At 35.3% G+C, this 20311-nt stretch overlaps 3 protein-coding genes across 6 annotated transcripts; 1 reads left to right on the top strand and 2 right to left on the bottom strand.

The window, feature by feature from the left end:
* Positions 1-4726: 4726 nt before the first annotated feature.
* On the top strand, positions 4727-12456 carry LOC100249303 (uncharacterized). Of its 3 annotated transcripts, none has more exons than XM_010650208.3 (8): positions 4727-4944; positions 6957-6987; positions 7171-7189; positions 7739-7836; positions 8051-8149; positions 8431-8603; positions 8772-8863; positions 9649-12456. In XM_010650208.3, exons 1-7 carry the CDS (start codon positions 4780-4782, stop codon positions 8856-8858), a joined length of 672 nt encoding a protein of 223 aa, XP_010648510.1. In that variant the 5' UTR covers positions 4727-4779; the 3' UTR covers positions 8859-8863; positions 9649-12456. The 3 variants fall into 3 exon arrangements, with proteins under 3 accessions (XP_010648510.1, XP_002277028.2, XP_010648507.1); XM_002276992.4 differs by lacking the exon at positions 9649-12456 and adding an exon at positions 8998-9254; XM_010650205.3 differs by lacking the exon at positions 9649-12456 and adding an exon at positions 8985-9254.
* Positions 9364-11908, bottom strand: LOC100254406 (cytochrome P450 86B1). Its single transcript, XM_002276970.4, has 2 exons — positions 10676-11908; positions 9364-10035 (listed from the first exon to the last, which is right to left on the bottom strand). The coding sequence occupies exons 1-2, from the start codon at positions 11906-11908 to the stop codon at positions 9631-9633; spliced, it is 1638 nt and encodes a 545-aa protein (XP_002277006.1). The 3' UTR covers positions 9364-9630.
* Positions 12457-14418: 1962 nt separating the features above from the next.
* Positions 14419-18667, bottom strand: LOC100242352 (probable splicing factor 3A subunit 1). 2 transcript variants are annotated; one of them, XM_010650220.3, is made up of 3 exons: positions 18580-18667; positions 15286-17600; positions 14419-15148 (listed from the first exon to the last, which is right to left on the bottom strand). In XM_010650220.3, exons 2-3 carry the CDS (start codon positions 17458-17460, stop codon positions 14879-14881), a joined length of 2445 nt encoding a protein of 814 aa, XP_010648522.1. In that variant the 5' UTR covers positions 17461-17600; positions 18580-18667; the 3' UTR covers positions 14419-14878. The 2 variants fall into 2 exon arrangements, with proteins under 2 accessions (XP_010648522.1, XP_059593676.1); XM_059737693.1 differs by lacking the exon at positions 18580-18667 and adding an exon at positions 18403-18543.
* Positions 18668-20311: the final 1644 nt, after the last annotated feature.

Here is a 20311-nt window from a genome sequence, read left to right as displayed (position 1 = left end):
ATCCATCTATAATAGAACGAATTTAAATTTTAAATAAATGAGTTTGGGATAAGTTTGAATTTTTTTATAAAAATCTTGGAACTGGGTATTGTCTTATCCTACCCCTTGATTATATATAAAATTAATTTTATTTTATTTTTCTATTTTTAATATATAGATAATAATAAAAACAATAAAATAAGTTATAAAAAATTATAATAATTTAATTATTTATAAAATATATTTATTGCAGTGTAATTTAAAAAAATTCAAAAGAAAATTAAATGAGGCGGATATGAGAATTTCTCTAAACTTGCCCCTAATAATGTAGATATTGTCTACTCCGGACCTAACAGGCTCTTACAAGAGGCCAAACAAAGCCCCATATAGGGGTTAGAGATAAGATATAATATCATTTGTAACTACTTGCATCCAACTGTGTGGATTTATTAACACTAAACCTAAAAGGGCTCTCATAACTTTAAAACGCATATACATAGTTTATATTTATATAGAGTTATAAAGTTTCTATCATATCTTATGTGAGATATCACAAGTTCTCATATTCACGTCGTTTCATTTAATTTTTTTAATGAAATGAGGATGATAATTATTTTGAATAAATTGAGCAGGGTTGGGATGGAGGTGACCCATCTCGAACCCGTCCCGTTGTTATCCATACTCTTAAATATGTAAATATATTTTAAAATGACATGATTTAATAAACTAAAAAACCGATAATACTTATATAAGATGAGTCAATCATTACAAGATTAGTGATATATTATACAATTATTATTTTTTAAATGGCTAAAATTTAATTAAAATATTTTTGATAATTTTAAAATTATTTTAAAAATACATGTTGATTATTAAAAAATCACGCTTTCAAGTGTTGCATAGTGATTCTAACCTTATAGATCATTCTCAAGTAAGTTATAGAAAAACCACTTACAAGATATCCCAGATGTAAAAAACCATAGGTCACATTTTCTAAATCAATCCATTAAATGTACAAAGACTATAAACAATTTTATTTTATTTGGATGTAAAAAAATAGTTTTCTCAATTTATTTTTCATGAAAATTTTACATATTTATATACAATGTCAAAATATTTTTCATATTTTTAATTATTATTAAAAATGTTTTATATTAAAAAACAAAAGCATTAAAATTTTAATTTAAAAAATATTTTTTATCATAAGTGTGAGACCTTGCATTCATCCAGGCATAAATCCATTTTTGGTCCGATATCAAACAGACAAAGGATTATTCAGGCAATGTCTATATTCATTGTACAAGTAATAAATGTTCTGAATCGTTACATCATGAATAATTATAAACATAAATATTTGATTTTAAATCCAGAAATCGTTATTCACAATGCCAATTATTGAGATTTAAAGTATTAAAAAGGCACATGAAATATTACAACTCTATTGTAGAAAAAGGTCATCAAACATTATAAGAAAAAACTCCCTAAATAAAGTTATTATCCATCTCTTTTAAAAATTAACTTAAGTTTCAGAGGGGTCTATCCAAAAACCATGTCTGATAGTCGAAAATGACATTATTAGCCTTGTACTAACAATAAATTTGTCAAAGCGTATTCTATTAATTAAAAAAATATTTTTCAAATAATTTCTAAACATGTCATAACTTTTTTCAAAATACACGTGAATGTATCTCACTGAGAAGTTTTATCCAAATATTCCTGTGGATAGGAGGCTTGTTTTATTAGTCAAAGAAACAGTGACACCTCCTCCTAACAACAAATATTAACGATTGTAAGGGCAAATAAAAAAAAACAAGTAGTGTGAATTGATCCATGATAATTGAAGAGATATTAATGTGATCAAGAAATGTGAAAAACGATACGATTTTGTACTAGGGATGGAGACCAATTGCGATTCTGCGAATGACCTACTAATGAGCAAATTCATGGATTCTCTTTCATGCCCAACCAACCTAAATGAATAACTTTGGAAATTTTTGGGGATGGTGGTTTTCAAATAGGAGTAATATTGATGGTATGATTGATAATGACATCATTGAGAATTTATACTATGGATTTTAGGTTTGAGATTGTTTGGTATACAAATCTTTTTCACAAATAGTATACATCAAATGGGAAAAAAGTTAGTTATTAGATATAAACTATAATTTATATATTATTCTTTTATGGCCACGATGTAACACTTCATATTTCTTAATGGAATACCTCAACCTTGTATCGAGAGTATTGGACCGATCAACCTTATATTTATGTCTAGATAGCTAAGTATAGTATTGAAAGGTCCATGAGTTATAATGCTAGGGTTGGGAGATGGATATTGAATCTTGTGCATTTTTTCAAGTTAGAAAATGAGATTTTATATCAAACCTTTATTCGATATAGTTTTCTTATATGCTATTTTACCAAAAAGTCTAACGAAAATATAAAAAACAAATTTAAAAAACCAAAATATTGAAACAACATTTGATTAGCGTCCTGTAAGGGGTGTTTGAATGTTGTGTGGAAACGCTAGTTTGAACATCCATTTGAAAAGAGTTAAAACGCTACTTTCTATCGTGATGTTTGAGCACTCACATGCATTTTACACAAAATGATGTATTGTATGTAACAATAAAACAAAATTGATGACTCAATCTAATAGATGGATAAAACATTTAATTAGTAATATTAAGAGAAAACTCATTACTACAATTCGAATATGGCAAAAAAAAAAATGCAAATAAGTTTTTTCCTTTAAATTCTCTAATGAATGAATATAGTGATATGTCACATATATTAAATGTTGATATATCGAAAGGTTGACTGCATTTATCAACTCCTCCTGTTCGAATATTGTGAACGCTTAGGTGAATGCTTTGTAGGGTTAAGGTATGCGTGTTTTTTGACAGCAATTGTTTTTTGAAGAATTGATAACACTTGAGATTTTACAAGTGGTATTAGAGTTGATGTCATGGGTTCAAACCTTAGGGGTGTCGCTGGAGAGGAGATTGTTGGCAGATCAGAAAATTTGCTACGTCTATCAAATTTTTTTTAAAGAGTTGGTAGCGTTTGAGGTCCTACATTAAATAGATCATTCAAAAGATTGAGGGTATTTTTTTTTTTTTTTAATATACTTTTGGTTTTTTATTTCTACTTTTATAAAAAATATTTTAAAGGTAATGAAATGAAGTTTCTATATATTTTTAAAATTTTTAAATCTAGAAGGAAAAAAAAATAAAAAAATAAAAAATATGTTGATTTTCAAAATTTTGTGAATAAGTTAGGGAATAACAAATAATACCTACCTTCACTTATATCCCATTCTATTTAGTATTACATGATTATCAAACATATTTATGATTATTTTTTTAAGGAATAAAACTAAAATTTTAGAAAAAAAAAATACAATTAAAAATAATTTAAAATTTCTATTTTTTTTTTAAAAATAACAACAATGAGAGTATGTTCAAACCGTACCTAACTTAATTGACTATTAAAAAAAAAAAATCTTATGTTATATTTGGTTTTCGGAAAATACTAAGGAAAGAAAAAAAATGCAAAGAAAAATGATTTTTTTATATTTGGTTGTCCTATGAAAAATATCAAAGAAAATCAAATATGATTAAAACTAATTAAAAATTTATGTATTTTTAAATTATTTAATCTTTATATTGATGAGTTAAAATAAATAAAATGAGTTTGAAGTAACAAAAAAAATAATTTATTCACTTTTAATCTATTTTTTTTATTTCCTTCACTTTTTCTTTCCTTCTGCTTTTCTTTTGTATTTTTCTTCCCTTGCATTTTCCTTCAAATTTTCTGGGAACCAAACATAGCCTTAGGATTAATTTAATAGTAGAATCATGATAGCATTCCCATATCTCCCATGAGGTCATTGTATACCTAAGACATGTAAAATTATAATGTAGGTTGCAATATTTAACATGTAATACTAAAGAAAATAAAACATAAAAATTATAAAATAGTGCTACATTCATTGAATTGCTTTGTCAAATTTTCAACCTCTATAAAATATAAATACTATTAATTGATTTTCTTAATAGAATGATGGTGAGGCTTATGTATGATATTCTTAATTTATAAAAAATGATCAATAATTTCAAAAAATCAAATATACAAATCCATTGGATTTGTAAGTTCTTGTTCGGAAATAGAAAGTTTGGGTCAAAATGGTATTTTTTTAAGCTAAGTAATGTTAAATTCGATGAATGTTTGAAACACGTGGATGTCCGTCGTATTGGTGTTTTTATTTTTATTTATTTTTAGTTTTAAAATATAATTTCACATAATTTCAAAATATGATTTCTGAATTTAAATTAAAGCAACAACTTTTAAATATAGTTCATAATTTGAACTAAAATTGTAAATTATAATTATTATTTCATTTTTTTTTATCTATTTTCAAAGTATTATTTTAATTTAATTTTAAGATAAAAAATAAAAATTTTAGGTAGGTGATTGTTTTGATAATAAGTTTGAAATGGTTTATGACTTCTTGAGCATGGAGGTCATGTTGCCTCCAAACTCAAAAATTAGGGGGTTAGGGATACCCATTTTATACACGTGGAGTTTTTCTTCAAGGTATTAGCCGCATGTATCCGACGGCAATCTACCGAATCAACGCAATCCAATATGGCGCCCTCACAGCCGCAGGATCATATGACTTCCAGAGATGTCAACGTTTGTTACATCAAATCACAGTACCGACAGGATAAGACGGCTACAGGCGAACGAGAGAGATCATATAAATTAGAGAAAGAGAGAGAGAGACGGGAGGGAGCGATGGAGAGGAGAGAGGTAGTGAGAAAAGCAGAGCAGCTAGTGGAAGCGGCGATGAAAGGGAACGACGCATCGCACGACGCAGCTCACGTGTTTAGGGTTAGAGATATGGCGCTCTCTCTCGCCCTTGAAGAAGGTCTCTCTTCTTCCTCCGATTCAATGGAGATCGTAAGTTCATTTTCTCAGTCTTTTTCTCCATGTTCTCCAGCTGTTTGGTTACTGAGAAAATTGAGTTTGTTGACACCATCACTACCACACACTGAAATTTCGTTTTTCATGTAAAATTTAATTGGAGTTTGCGGAAGAGTAAATTGATTGCTATTTGCTAGGTTTAATTATTGCTCGAAGTTTCAAATTCGTCGGATGGATTTAGATAGCATTTGTTGTCAATGATTTTACTGGAGTTGTTTGCATGCCACTGGTTAGATCGAACTTAAGTCCTATTCCAATTTGCATGCTTGGATTCTGGTGAATTCGTGGACGTGAAATAACTGTTGAGAGTTGTTATAAGCCGTGCACATTAACTAAAAACAATGAAATTCATGTTTTTTTTCCTGTACAAGTCGTCTGTTTTCCGCTAAATTGTTGTGGAACTGTGAATGTGAAATGTTAAATTATGACTCGAATTTTATTAGTCCATGCAGCGATTGGACTCATTGGCTTAAGTGGAGTTGTTTGCATTTAAGTCTTAAAATTCGAATTTGCATGTTGGAAAAGTTTTCGTTTGGATTTTTGTGGATTTGAAATGACATCTTAGAGTTGTTACAAATTGATCACATTAACATAGACGTTCCCAACAGTTTTTTTTTTTTTTTGTTTTTGTTTTTGTTTTTTTCTTGCTGTAAACTTAAACTGGATTCCACTAAATTGATGTGGAACTGTAAATCAATTTCTATTTTGTAATGTTAAATTATCCAAATTTGAAATTTATCAGATGTATTTCTGTAGCATTTGGATTCCCTAATGTAACTGGAAATTTCTGTATTTGAATCTTGAAATTCAAATTTGCATGTTTGAAAAGAACTATAAAGGGCAGATTTGGTTCTGGTGACCGTGTGGTTTGCAATAATGGATCAAAGTTGTTGTAAGTTGATCTTAGTAACACGACTACTGCCAAACACTGAAAATTTACACTGTAAAAATCATCTGGAATCTACTAAGTTGTCGTGAAACACTGAATGTGAATTCTATTTGTTATGCCTGATTATCAGATCAAAGTTAATATGAATGAATGTATGTATCATTTGTAACGAGTGATTTAAATGGAGTTGCTTGCATTTAAGTCCTTGAATCAAATTGGCATGTTTGGAAGAGGTTTAACAAGGCTGATTTGGTTTTGGCCAATTCATGGATATGCATAACAGCTTGGAGTTGTTGTAAATTGAGTCCATTCACATAAACAGTGCTGAGCCTTGAAATTTATATTCTTTCCCTATAAATTTCAACTAGTGCGTACTAAATCCTTGCAGAACACTAAATGTGATTTCTATTTGTTATGTTAAATTATCAAAGATATTTTGCTAATTTTAGGTAGCATATGGATTCACATTTTTGACCAGAGTATTTTGCAATAAGCCCTTGAATTAGTATTTGTGTGTTTGAAAAACTTCTGTTTGAATTTGGTGAATTTTTGGATATGCAGTAAAGGGTGAGAATCCATTCAGATATCAGTACTGAACTGAAATTTCCTTTTTGGCCCTAAAGTCCAACTGGAGTCTACTAAATCGTTGTCAACCAGTTAACTAATTTGGTGTTTGTTATTTTAAATTATCAGATTGATGTGTCAAATTTGTCAAATGAATATATGTTGGGTTTGGATTCACTTAACGGAGTTCTTTGCATTTAATTCATGCAATTCAAATCTGCATATTTAGAAAAAGGTTACCTAGTTGGATTTGGTTTTGGTAAATTTGTGGATTTGTAATGGCAAACTATAGTTGTTTAAAGTTGAGTTCATCAACATAATATCTCTATCAAACAATGAAAATTTCATTTCATTTGAAAACTGAATTGGAGTGTATTGACTTATCGGAGATCTCTTAATGTGATTGCTATGTCTTACATTATAGATGTTCAGTTTTATAACACTTTAATTCGCTGAATTGAGTGGGAAATGAAAAAATGTTGATAACTTTATTATTTTGGATCTTTCTAAAGATATTGCTTGTTTCTTTTTCCAGGTTGAGCTTGCTGCACTTCTCCATGACATAGGTAATCCCTTGGTGAACTCGCATCTATTGGGGTTACGTTCAATTAATTTTGATTTTTGGGAGCTGAATTTGCTTGGATCTTATTTCCGTATGATTTATTTTTTATTAGATTTATTTCTGTGTGATTTCATATTCTCTGCTTTTAAATGCTGATTCATGTTACTTATTGGACGCTCAATTTCAGGAGACTACAAATATGTCAGGTTGGTATTCCTCTTGCTTAATAGTGTAAAGTTTCTCTCATTGCTTTAAAATGTGTTGGGACATTGCTATAAAATCCACTCTTGTTTTTATTTCTATTTGTTTCTTTAAAAAATATTGAAATGAGTGGTACATTATGCTTCTTTTAGTTGCTTTTATTTTCCTCCCATTTTTGAGGTATTAGTATGGAGTTTCCTCATCATTTGATTAACAATGATAAATTGAAGCCCGAGGGAATGCATTGTATTGCAATGCTTGGACATATGTGTTTGTATGTTTGCTCTTTCCATGAGATATTTTCTGACAAATGAGTTTATAAATGAAGATACCATGTGCAACATCTAAGCATGCTCACATCAGTGTCAGTCTATTCCTAGGTCCTGGTTTTGGGAAATTTTCAATTCAACACCTCGTACTGGTCTCAAAATATGGCACCCTTATTCATGTTCTTAAACCATAAGTTCTGTAGCGTATAATGGATTGTTATCTTTCTTCTTTAGAAAAAACAAAGAAGAAAATTTTGTATTTTGATCGACTTTTTTGACTTGTAGAGATCCATCTGAGGAGAAAATTGTTGAGAACTTTCTTGAGGAGGAAGGCATAGAGGAGAGCAAGAGGATGAAAATATTAAGCATCATAAAGGCAATGGGTAAGTCTCTCCTGGAAGGCTTTTGTTTGCGACCCTATAATAGTTTTCTGATTTCATTTCAGACTTTCAGACAAGTATTGCAATGTATAAGTGTGATGCCTCAACAATTTTGGCAATGCAGACTCTAAAAAGTCTGCTTGCCTACAGCCATTTACACCTTCTGGAAATGGCCTTTTACAAACTAGTTATAACTTACGTACAATTCAAATTTCAGGTTTCAAAGAGGAACTTGCAGGGTTTGCTAATGGTGAATATCCTCCAGAGTTTGGGGTTGTACAAGATGCTGATCGCCTTGATGCAATTGGTGCAATTGGTAAGTTTTGAATTTTACGAGTGCTTTAATTTGATAGTCATTTGACCTATCTAAAGCTAAAACTTGATAGTAGATAAAACATTAGGATTGTGATTGGTAGATGTGTCATGCAATGTCAGTTTTGGGAAAGATACTTTCTCCAGTAGCAACTACTGCAGAGAGCCTTTATGTTTTTCCCTTTAGAGGTCACTTTCATTCAACTTCCCAGAATACTGTTACTATATATTGCTTTAATGAGGGGAACAGAGTTTGCATTTCCTCAAGTTGTACTGTTAGTTCAGGAATAGCCCGTTGCTTTACTTTTGGTGGAAGTAGAAAAAGAGTGCTTCATGATCCTGCCATTAAGCCGCGGTCAGATTTATCCAAGGAACAATACATGAAGAAAGAAGAGCAGACAACAGTGAATCATTTCCATGAGAAGCTTCTCAAGCTTAAGGATTTAATGAAAACTAAGGTAAATACCTGAAGCCTGAAACGGACCATTATCAGCTTTTGGCACATGCATTCATGCAAATTTGTTGGTGCAGTGACTTTGTGCCTGCATAATACATGTTTATAAGAGATGGCTCTTTTATTTATTTATTTATAATTTTTTTTGGTTATATCTGGTGTTTGAGTTCAGGCTGGGCAGAGGAGAGCAGAGAAAAGGCACAATTTCATGGAGGAATTCTTGAAGGAGTTTTATGAAGAGTGGGATGGAAGAGCTTGAATAAGGTAATTTTTTTTCCTTTTATCTTGTAACTTTTTTACCAAAATAAAAAGGGAAAGGAAAAAAACCCTTACGATCTTATTAGTTTAAAAGAATTTGTGCAACAAAGTTCTAATTTCTCAGCAGTGTTGAAATGCAGAACCTTCAACCACCTAGTTACTACCCCACTTGAGGCTGCTGCCTGTTGCTCTCCTTCTGTTTGAGTAGAAAAATGTATTATTTACAAACTACATCCCTACCTGTGGTAAACAGAATGTACCTTTTCTTGGGGGTTTCCCACAAGATTGATCAACTGCTGCAACACAAAACATAGATATATCCATGTATTGAGCATGTATTTTCTTGTTGTACTTGCATTAATTGCTTGTTATTTTCCATGTTTAGTGGTTCGTGTTATACACTTATACTTTTTTTTTTTTTTCCCTTTTTCTTATTTTAAATTTTTGAAAATGTATCATTAATTAGCACCAGACGATTATTCTATGGACAATAACTTATAGAAAAATAACAAGAATTGTAAATTAAAATCATTAATCATCAACCAATGAATTATACAACAAACATCAGATCCATTATTAAAATGCAGCTTACAAAACATATACCCAAATGTAATTATGTAAGTCCCTCTTTATCTTTTCCCCCCCTCCTATTCTTTTGCTTCAAATAGTGCATTGCAAATGGTATAGTGAAAAAAAGAAAAAAAAGAGAAAAAAGAAAAAAGAAAAAAAGATAAAATGTGACCAATGTAACAACACACATTATTCTTAAGCACTTAGTTTCTGATTTTCAGGTACTTCTGGAGCTCAGACTCATGGCGCCGGATCAGATTCACCTTCAACCCATGCTTCATGTACATTGTCAATGCAAGCTTCGGCTCAACTGGATGATTTTCCACCACCTTGACATGGTAACGGTATATTATAGACGCAGCAGCGAATTTCATCTGATAGTAAGCAAAATCTTTCCCTAGGCAAAGCCGAGGTCCGCCATTGAAGGCGGTGAACTTGTAGGCTGACTCGCTCATGAACCGGCCGTCTCGGAGCCACCTCTCGGGCTTGAACTCCCTGCAATCCTTTCCCCATATCCCCTCCATTCTTCCCATGGCATAAATGGCATACACCACTTTGGTTCCTTTCTTTAACACAGTCCCATCTGGAAATACATCGTCTTCAATCACCTATACAATACATCAAAAAAATTATCAATTAGAATCCGCATCAACCCCCACCCCCACCAAAAAAGGAGAGTCTTCCAATGGAATTTGATCAAGACAAGACAAAACCACCGTTGAATTAGTTGCGACGTCTTTAAGGCCCTATAAGCGCACAAAGCTGACTCTTCAACCAAGAATTTAGGAGGGTACCCTAACAATAATGTCAAAATTTGAGTCTTCCAATGGAATTTATGGCTAGTGTTTCCAGGTGAAAAAGCTGATACTTCACTTTTATCTAGGCGCTACTAATAATCTGCTTGACTTTACAGCAAGTTTTATACACTTTCTAGGCAAGCCCAGATGAAGATGTACTCCATCTTGTCAAGGATTTGACCAAAGTTTATTAGACTTTCTTACTGTTAGAAGATTGTTATGTGTTATGTTCAACCACCCATAAAGGACTCTGTTCTCGTTTAAGGCTTACTTCAATCTATTAATCATTTATAACCCTATGGTCCAGAAGAGGAGAGTGGAATTAAAAATCATACTAAGGACATGATGAACAGATATTGTTGATTTTATAAACTATTATATAGCATTAAAAATTAATTGTTAAGGACCAAAAATCTCTCAAAATTAAATGATTTTAATTTTGTTGGCTTACCTCTTTGTGATCCACAGGCACTGATGGATACAACCTGAGTGCCTCTGATAGAGCAGCTTGCAGATACTCCATTTTCTTCACCTCCTCAGCCTTGAATATCAAACCATCTCCCTCTTCTTCACCTTTCCTTTCACCCACCATCCTGCATATCTCCGCCATGATCCTCTCCTCCACCGCCGGATTCCGATCAAGGAGCCAGAAAAACCAACTCAGCGCCACCGAGGAAGTGTCTCTACCGGCAAGTATGAAGTTCACGCATATATCCCTCAAAAATTTGTCCGAAAATGGCTGTCCATTTTCATCCTTCAACCCCATGAAGATTGACAACAGATCGGACCTCTGGTTCTTGTCGTCACACTGTAACGAAAGCTCCTTCTTCCTTGTTGTGATCACTTCATTTGCAAATTTATCGACCCCCATTATCGATATCTTGAGGTTCTTCTCGGTGCCTATGTTGAGGTGCCTCATGGCCTTCCATATGCATGTGGGTGTAACGAAGCGAAGAACCGTGGCTTCTGTGGCGTCCTCGAATGCTCGAGCAAATGGAATTTCCGGTAGGCCTAGGCGGAGACACCCGGGGTCGACGCCAAATGCTATCATACAGACATTGTCGAAGGTGAGCCTCAAGAGCACGTCTTGGAGGTCGATAGAGGCTGAGTTTTTGACTGAATCTTCAAGCACTGGGAGGAGTCTGGAGTGGACCAGCACCAACAGCGACTCAATGGTGAGTTTTCGGAACTTCGCCGAGTGGAACTCAATGCTTGCCGTCTTCCTCTGGCGCTGCCAGGTCTCATCGTCGGCGCTAAATATGCCGTCCCCGAGCAGGTCTCTGACCGTGTTTCTAAAGTAGGCTCCTTTGGGGAAGTTAGAGAATTTACCCTTGAGGAGATGCTCTATGTTGCGAGGATCCGAAGTGACCACACAGTTGAGGCTGCTAAACCAAGGACCCTTAAACACAAACGTCCCATTCCGACGGCAAAGAACGCCGGAAATCCATTCATACATGTCGGTCCGGAGACCCCCAACAAGAGAAGGCAACATCCCAAGAAAAGGCCAAACCGGCAGGCCATGGCGCTTCCTTTGCCTTAGGGAATGTATAGCCACAAACACAATGAGAGCCACAAGAACCTCCATCACTTGGATCTCAGGCAAGAAGAGGAGTCGCCGGGAAACGAAGTTCCGGGCGATGCCATGAGAGGGAAGAGGGGTGAAGTTGCTGCTAGGGTTGATCATGTTGGAATGAAGGCGATGAGTAGTGGTCTAGTGCATAGTAGAGGTAGTTGTGGGGAGTGTTGGTCATGAGTTATAAGAGGGGGTGGCGCATGAGTTTCTTGGCGTGCATGAGTTTATTCAGCAGTTTTGATTTGGTGAGCAGAACGCAGGGCTACTTTTTATGTGAGTAACTGAAAATTAAAAGAACTTTCTTGGATTAGGGGTTTTGGCCTTATATTTCTTCACACTTTTGTCGGTTTCTGTTCAGAGGGCAAATGAGAATGTTGGGCTTGTTTGCTTGTCTGCTTGACTCTGAAATATGAAGTTTCTAAAATGGGTTGGGAGGATAGGAAGTGGGTGCAGGCTGATAACCTAAGATCCAACAATTTCTAGATTCTTCCTGGAGTCAACTTAGCATATTAGAAAGTGTAAAGGTGTGGTGTGGTGACCAACAGACCACTTATATTGAGATGTAAGTAACTATTTGTATATGATTTGGGCCACCCAATTGTCGATTTGGTCCGATGTTTTGCAACTGAAAGCCGCTATTTTGACTCTTTATAACCTTACATATGTTTTCCTAGTCTTTTTTTCTTACAAGGCATGTGTGAAATTGGCCGTTGCGTTTAAAATATGGTTATAATAAATTGATCATGTCAAAACACATTTTGTTGAATTATTTTTTAAATTTTTACTACAACTAACAATGTATAAAACGGAGCCTCTCTTGGTCAAGCCATCGGATTAATGGTGGAGGTTAGCTCTATAATTTTACTCTGAAGATTTATTATAAATAATCATCTTCAAATGACAGATCTATGATTTTTCTGAACTGTATTTTTAATAATAAATTGATCCAAGAAAGGTCTTCAACAATAGACACCTCATTCAAGATCGTCACTTGTAGAAGTTCTGATAATCACAGAAAATATCAATTTTCTCTCGGCTAAAATTGAAGTGCACATTTGTCCCCTTTCCCAGTAAAATCCAACTTTTCCCCCTTAGAAACTTCCGTAATAGAACCAAAACAAAAAGCAAGCTAAAAGATATAATTTATTAGAAAACGAAATTGGCCCTTATTTGATGGGTTAGGTTAGTCAACCTTAAACACAGAGAAATTGCTATTGGGGACGGAAGGTCCCATGAAAAACATTCATACTACCAACCCTCTAACCCTCTCCTTTGTCATCATACATACTTGACAAGGCATCTCAGCATTAACACCACCATCACACGCCACCAATTTCATTACCATCTCTGTCCAATTATGCTTCACCTATGAAAATGCTGTTTACCTGAAAGTTATATGCCCAGTTCCAAAATCAAATCTTCAAGGCCTTAATCACATGAGAAATAAAAAAATAAAAAATAAAAAAGTCCTTTTGACCCTGTACACCATGATGGAACATTTAACATTTCAAGCACAATAAAGCAGATGCAAATGATTCTGAGGAAACCCAAAAATTTTATAAGATGCCAATAATATAAAGATTGCCATTTACATAATTACACAATGTGTACCAGGAGGCATATCTAAATCTATGTCAAATAATATCTATTGATATGTTCTTTTTAACATAAAAAATATCTTTATAGGAGAGCTTTAGGAGCAATAGCAAATAGCCTCGGGCTAAATTCTACCAAGAAAAAGGGTTCCGGGTATAGTTAAAGTTGAGGAAGAATGGCAAAATACACATAAACCTACCACATTAACCACATGAGGAAAAGTATTAGGCAGCCAAAACCAGCAAATGGCAGAATCAGGGATAGCTTAGGAATGATAAGCTCTGCCCGACTAGCAAGATGGCTTAATTCCTGAATTATCTGACATACCCAATTTTCAGCAAAGTATCTACTTGCAGTCTCCTCTATCCTGAAACCCAACCCAACATCTCTACAGCCAATTACAACATTTTTCACTCAGGCGGCCAGCTTTAATACCTCCCCAATCCTAAATACTCGAGCAACAGCGACAATATAAAATTCAGGGGCTGAAAATCGCAGTATGAATATCAAAGACAGAACATTGTTAATATAAAAATCTATCTGCTGTGACCGTTATCATGAAACCGCAATCAACACCAGACCATGCTGCAAAAGAATGGCAGATTCAAAGGACTGCCATCATAGTTTAAAAAAGAAAGAATAGTTCAACAATGGATAAGGGGGAACAAAGGATCATACTACCTGCTTCTGGTGTAGAAACAAGAAGCCTGTAGTAGGTTGCACAGACCAGTCCATGAGTCCAGCAAGGAGCTTTTCTGTAGCGAGAAAATAACAGAGCATCAGACAACAACCACCATCCTAACCACTAAATCTATAGGCTGCTTTGAGGGGAAAAAGAATACTTTTAAGGCAAATAAAACAAACTTGTAAGGCATAAACTCCTCACAAGACGCATCATGTAAGGGTGCTGGATGCTCAGCACAAACCAAAGGCATCTTCCATCCATCCATCTGTACTGGTATACAAGCATGCGCCCTACAAAACAGAATCTAAATTCTAGAAAAAAAGAACTTCAATTCACCACCTCCACAAACACAAACCATAAAATTAACAACCCAGAGCATTAAAAAGTTATAGTAATATATGAGCTTCCCTCTACATTAGGAAAGCTTCTAGGAATAATTAAAACCAAAAAACGGTTATGGTGCACATATTTCTCAGAGGAACAACTGCAAATACAGAGGAGGCAGTAATGAGCGATAAAATATATGACTTGCTCCGCCTAAGCAAAAACAACTTGTCTACTCCCTGTTGCCCTTAAGAGACAATCGCCATGATGCCAGATCTGTAGTAGATACCACACTTATCATCAGTTCAAAGATAATGATAATACGTTTCAGAAATTTATCCCAAAAATACACGACCAATCTAACACAACAATAGAGAAGGTAGAAATTTGGAGTCCCACAATTTTATAGGGAGAATTCCCATGGTAACAAGTGAGTTCCAACATGAACCTTTTGAAGCCTGGGCAAGGAAACCTGTTCATCTCTTTCTACCACCACGTTCTCTTAGAGAAAGAGCAAGTGGTTCTCCTGCTGCAACATTGTAATAAGCAAGTGATAAATTGTCCTTTAGAAAACCAGCTTTTCCACTTAATTTCTGTTTGTTTGCTGGCAGTTGAACTTCTCCTGCAATTTTCTCCTTCAAGCTACCGACAGTTTCAGATAAGGACTGTACTGTAATCTCCAGAAGTTGCCCTTTAAGGTTCCCTTCATCAACATTGGGAACAGATACAGTGATCCGAACTGGTCCCTACAGCAGGGAAAAGATTACTCAATCAAGTAAACTAGAAATTCAACAGTATAAAAATTAAAAGAATTAAATGATTCAAAATAAATTTGGCGAACAAAAAACCATGATTATGAGACCAACACAAATATAGTACATACTGGATGTTGAGCCAAAAACTGGTCTTCAGGAATAAGCAGAGAATCATCAAGCCTCTGCCTCTTTGGTTCAGGTTCTTCAGGCAGTGGTGGTGGAGCTTCCTCAGGAGGTGGCGGAGGAGGCACACCTTGAGGCAATGGCGGAGGCTGAATCATATGCATGGCAGGAGGAGGAACAGGGAGAGGTACAAAAGAACGGGGCACTGGCATAGGCATGAACTGAGACCCAGGTGGAGGTGGTACAGGAATATTAGGTGCATTAACAGATATTGATGGTGGCATTGGAAGTGGCGGCCGATTCAACATGAGGGGTTGCTGTCCTGAAGTTAATGACATTGGAGGAGGTGCTGGCCTGATTGATGGAATCATAGAGACAATGGGCGGCCTGGGGGGAGGAGGTGCAAGTAGTCCACTATTAGTTGGAGCTGAATATTGGACCGTGTTTGGAGGCACACGAGGAAGATTCAGTGCAAGGCCTGGTGGCGGAGGAAGAGGCCGTACTGATGGCACACCAGGTCTGGGAGGAGGAGGAGCAGCAGGACCAGGGAGGGTCCTAGCATCATTATTAGCAGCATCATTCAGATCCTCCCCATTCAGATTCTGAGTCATGGCTTGGTTTGCAGTGCGTCCAATACTTCCAGTGTGACCATCCCATATAACCTGCTTGGGTTGATCCTCTTTCTTCTTCTCAATCTCTGCCTTTACAGCATTGGAGACTTCTTCCTCTGTCGTACCAAAAATGTCAGGACGGGTTCGAGCAAGCCCCACTATGTTTCTGGAGATCTCGTCATCCTGTGCAAGAGTTGTTTCTCGAATCTTAGCAAACATTCTTTCTTTTTGTTCCTTGTACTTGGGATCAATGAGAGAAATCCTCATGTGTTCTGACATCTCATTAATTGGAATTAGCTCACCAGTGATTGGTGAGACACCAAACTTTGTTGGGTCTCTTTCTGCAGGAATCCTATCCTCTGGCCTCTTCCAATTCTTAACAATTCTCATTGGTGGTTCCTGTTCCTCAGTTGTTTTTGCCTCCTTTCTTTCATCATCATTCTCTTCAAGACTAGCTGCCCTCATGCCTTCTTCAACTAGCTGTACCTCTTCTTCATCCATTTCCATTTCTACCTCCTTTCCAGGCTCAATGAATTCTTCTTCTTCTGCCGCTGATATCTTGCTCCTCCTTATAACCTCATCTAGAGTCATTGGAGGGGGTAAGTCCTCATCTTCATCATCTGCAAAATCTATTGTCTCAACCACAACAAAATCATGCCAATCAATCATAGCCATCTGCATCCGTTCTTGCTCAATCTCATCCTCAGCTTTCTGCCTTGCCTGCTCCTGTGAGCGTTCCCACTCCAGCCTATGCAAGCACCGCTCAAGCACAGTAGTCATATCAGTAACACTCTTCCTCAACTTCTCGGTCAACCCTTTTGGAGGCATCAAGACTTTGGAATACGCATCTGCCAGTGCAGTAAAAAACATGAACATACTGTGGGTTGGCTTCAAAAAATGGAACTGTGGGTTGTTTATCTCCCTGCTGGTCAGTCCTGTCAAGAAAGACTTCCCATTTCGAGCCACAAATTGAGCTGTGAGCTTGATAATATCCAACTCTTCCCCTGTAATCCCTTCTGGAAGACGAACAGTGTATTGCTCAGTCTCCGGGGGCTCAAGAACCTTGCGGACTGGTTTAAACTGGGCCGAGGGATCAGGCTTCACCACTGTCTCACTATTGTCAGCATGTGGAGCAGATGGGGCAGATTCAGGAGCAGAAGAATCTGCAGGTTGTGAAGGAGGCTGCTGTGCAGAAGATTGATTCTGAGAACGAAATTCAGACAAGCGGTGTTGGTAGTATGCATGGTAGGGATCCGAACCATTCAAGAAATTGAACTTCGCATTGCCAGCATTATTTGCAATGATTCTTTTCTCAAATTCAGGACCATTTTTTGCAACAAACTGTGCAGTCTTGTCAACAATGTTTCTAATGTCTGGAGGTGGATGTATAATTCCAATGGTCCTAGTGTGGGTTGCAACTGATGCTGGAGCTGAGTTGACTTTGTTCTTCTCCTCGGTTTCCACATTCTCATCCGTTGTCTGATCCTGCAGCTGAGATAGGGGAAGAGGGCCAAGATTCCCATCTGAGGGAGGTGCCGGAAGGGGCAAGATCGGAAATGCACCCAGCATTTCTCCAAAAAAAACAAAAAAGAAAAGCCCTTATAAACTGGAAAAGTAACACGAGTCAGCCCAGTTTGGTCTAACAAAGAACAATCTGCATGATCTTAGGTTTTTCCTCCAAACGGGCCTATTGGCAGCACACACAATACCTGACAATAACAAATTTCACATAATATAATCTTAGCCCAAACACTAAAGTAATAATTCTCTCAACTGTTGCTGAGACAAAGAAATAAAGCTAAACCCGAATTTTCATTTCCACATATTAAATCTGGGCAATTCCATATTCCAAAAAAGTAATAAATAAGACAGTGGACTTTTTCTTGACTACTGCCATGGTATCTCTAAAGACCAAGCAGTATCAAAAGAAATAGTTTCAAAGACATGAAAGCATGACAACATGCAAAGTCAAGTAAATTATTTAGTCTATCAATGAAGCATTAAGAACAAATGGAGTATGGGAAACTGCTTCTTTCAATTTTCTACAAAGAATAAAGACAATACTATACACTCAGGATATCAGATTATACATACATAAGATCTGAAACAGAAAGGAAAAAGAAAAAATCTAAGTTATATTTGATAATTTCATTTGCAAAAACCTATAAAAGAAGCATGAGAGAACCATACGTGAACCAGAAACCCTAGAAATTTTCAGATAAACGGGAACAAAAAAAAAAAAAAAAACCTAGAATCGCTTTAGTGAGAAATAGGGATATGTCATTAGCCAAATACTATTCATTCGAATCATTTTCAACCAAAACAACACCGTGGCTGCGTTCTAACCAGAAAACGAAAATCACTGAAAACGGCTCGACAGAATAATCGATTTGAGGCGTTCTCTATATCCAAACGAAGGATAGGTTTTAGTGAGAAAAACCGAGGGAATTTCACAAGAAAACAGCACCAAATGTCAAAGACGATGCCACAAACAAATATGAAAAGCCTTACAGGAAAAGAAGAGAAAATTCCCATTCGCGGATCTTTGACTGTTCGGGAGACGAGAAAACAAAAATTTCAACTCACTTGAAACTGATCCCATTTAAATCCGAATAAAAATCCCTACAACTACTTGTATCTTTCTCAGAAATTTTCTCAAGAGTACTAGCATTAGGGTTAGGGTTTTACCTGGAGCCCGCGATAGGAGGGTGTTCTCTCCCTGGGAGCCCGATAGTGAGAAATTAAAATTATTGGTTCTTTTATTTTTGTATATATAAAAGTCCTTTCACTCTTAATATTTCTCAATTTGACCCCAAACCAACTTGAAATTGGGGCTCGAGATGGGCGGGCTCCAAATTTAATGGGCGAAGCCCAGCCAATTGTTGGGCCTGAAAAGCTTTGGGCTAATTGGGCTTATCACTTACGAGGTGATTTTTTTTTGGGCCTAACCAACCAACATGGGATGAAACTGGGAGCCTGGGAAAATGGCATGAAAATTGCAGATGCAGTTGGGGATAGAAATTTTTGTGATTGTGGTCAATGAAACTAATTAAAGGTCTGTTTGGATATACTTTTTATATAAAATGTCTTAAGACTTATAAACTTACCTTATGTTCTTAAAAATTACTTAATTTTTTTTTTTATAAATTTGAGGCAATACTTCAATATTTGAAAATAGTTTTTAGAAATCATCATCTGGTAAGTTTTGAAGACTTTCAAATGTTATATATGAACAACTAAATGGTGGTTTGATATGGTGTAAGAGCTATTTTGGAACTGAAAATTTGATCCAATCTTTCAATTAGAAACATGCTTAAGTTAGTGCTAATCAAGGGGAGGAAGAAGTTTTGAAGAGATAATTGAAGGGAACATATTTAGAATTCATATAAGGTGTATGTTATGTTTTTAATGCAAACTAATTGGTTTTTTGCTTTATTTATTTATTTATTTATATTTTTTGTTTAGTGAAAAGCTCCAAATTTGTAAATCCTCGTTAATTCTTTAAAACGAAGCCTCTAGTGATATCATGTCATATGGATATAAAGGTCCCATTTCCTCAACTCTAGGCAAAAGGGGCTTGATATATATGGCTCCTATTACAAATAGTCCTTGGCTCTAACAACTAACAACTAGCAAAAATGGACTTGATATAAGTTAATCTTGTTATGATAAGTCATCGACTCCAACAACTAAATCAAGATTTGAGTCAATTTTTTAGATATAATAAGTCCTTTTTACAATCCTTGGGCCTTTTTCTCAACTCAACCTGATGTATTAACTTCAAGGCGTTGTCTTAAAGGTGGCAACTTCGAGGAGATTAAAATATCATCTAGTCACAACAAGTAGAAAATCATAGGCTCATTTTGTCACTTGTTTTTTAAAATAAATTTCTTTTTATCCACAACAAAAAATAAAAATAAAAATATGTGTTAGTTCAAAGGTTGTCTTAAGTATATTTTGATGATTACAAAACATCGTTAAGTATGCTAACGTGTATAGATTAAATAATGTTTCAAGTTCTAGTGAGAAAATAAAATAAAAAGTTCAAGTTTGTCTAAAAGAGATTCAAAGGACATGAAGATGTGCATCCTTAAAGACTTATAAGATCTAAGATTCTCTGTAAGATGAATCTATCGGGTACACTTAGGATTAAATTGTTTTTCATGCATTTATTCATACTTAGTTTTTCATATAAATAACCTTAAATGCTTTAAAATTGAATGGATTTGATTTTTCCATCAAAACCTTAGGCTTAATTCCTTCAAAATTGACTTACAAATGTTTTTAAAAGAGTTACCTAAGTGTTAAGAAGGTTTAAATTGAAAAACAAAAGTTTTTGGGCTATTTTTGGTCCAACTGATCAAGGTCCCTCAACACCAGTTCAATTGGTTGAGTTCCCCTATTGAAGACCAGTCAATGC

This window comes from Vitis vinifera, chromosome 1 (assembly GCF_030704535.1).
Source record: "Vitis vinifera cultivar Pinot Noir 40024 chromosome 1, ASM3070453v1".
In the NCBI taxonomy this organism is placed as follows: Eukaryota; Viridiplantae; Streptophyta; class Magnoliopsida; order Vitales; family Vitaceae; genus Vitis; species Vitis vinifera.
The sequence above is the reverse complement of the archived record's forward strand: the minus strand, read 5'-3'. Positions and strand labels throughout refer to the sequence as shown.

Coding starts and splice junctions, on each gene's coding strand:
- LOC100254406 (XM_002276970.4), bottom strand. CDS start 11,908: ATGATCAACCCTAGCAGCAACTTCACCCCTCTTCCCTCTCATGGCATC. Junction 10,036..10,675: donor TGCCTGTGGATCACAAAGAG/GTAAGCCAACAA, acceptor TGTATTGTATAG/GTGATTGAAGACGATGTATT.
- LOC100249303 (XM_010650208.3), top strand. CDS start 4,780: ATGGAGAGGAGAGAGGTAGTGAGAAAAGCAGAGCAGCTAGTGGAAGCG. Junction 4,945..6,956: donor CCTCCGATTCAATGGAGATC/GTAAGTTCATTT, acceptor TTCTTTTTCCAG/GTTGAGCTTGCTGCACTTCT. Junction 8,150..8,430: donor TGATGCAATTGGTGCAATTG/GTAAGTTTTGAA, acceptor CTGTTAGTTCAG/GAATAGCCCGTTGCTTTACT.
- LOC100242352 (XM_010650220.3), bottom strand. CDS start 17,460: ATGCTGGGTGCATTTCCGATCTTGCCCCTTCCGGCACCTCCCTCAGAT. Junction 15,149..15,285: donor AGTTTTTGGCTCAACATCCA/GTATGTACTATA, acceptor TCCCTGCTGTAG/GGACCAGTTCGGATCACTGT.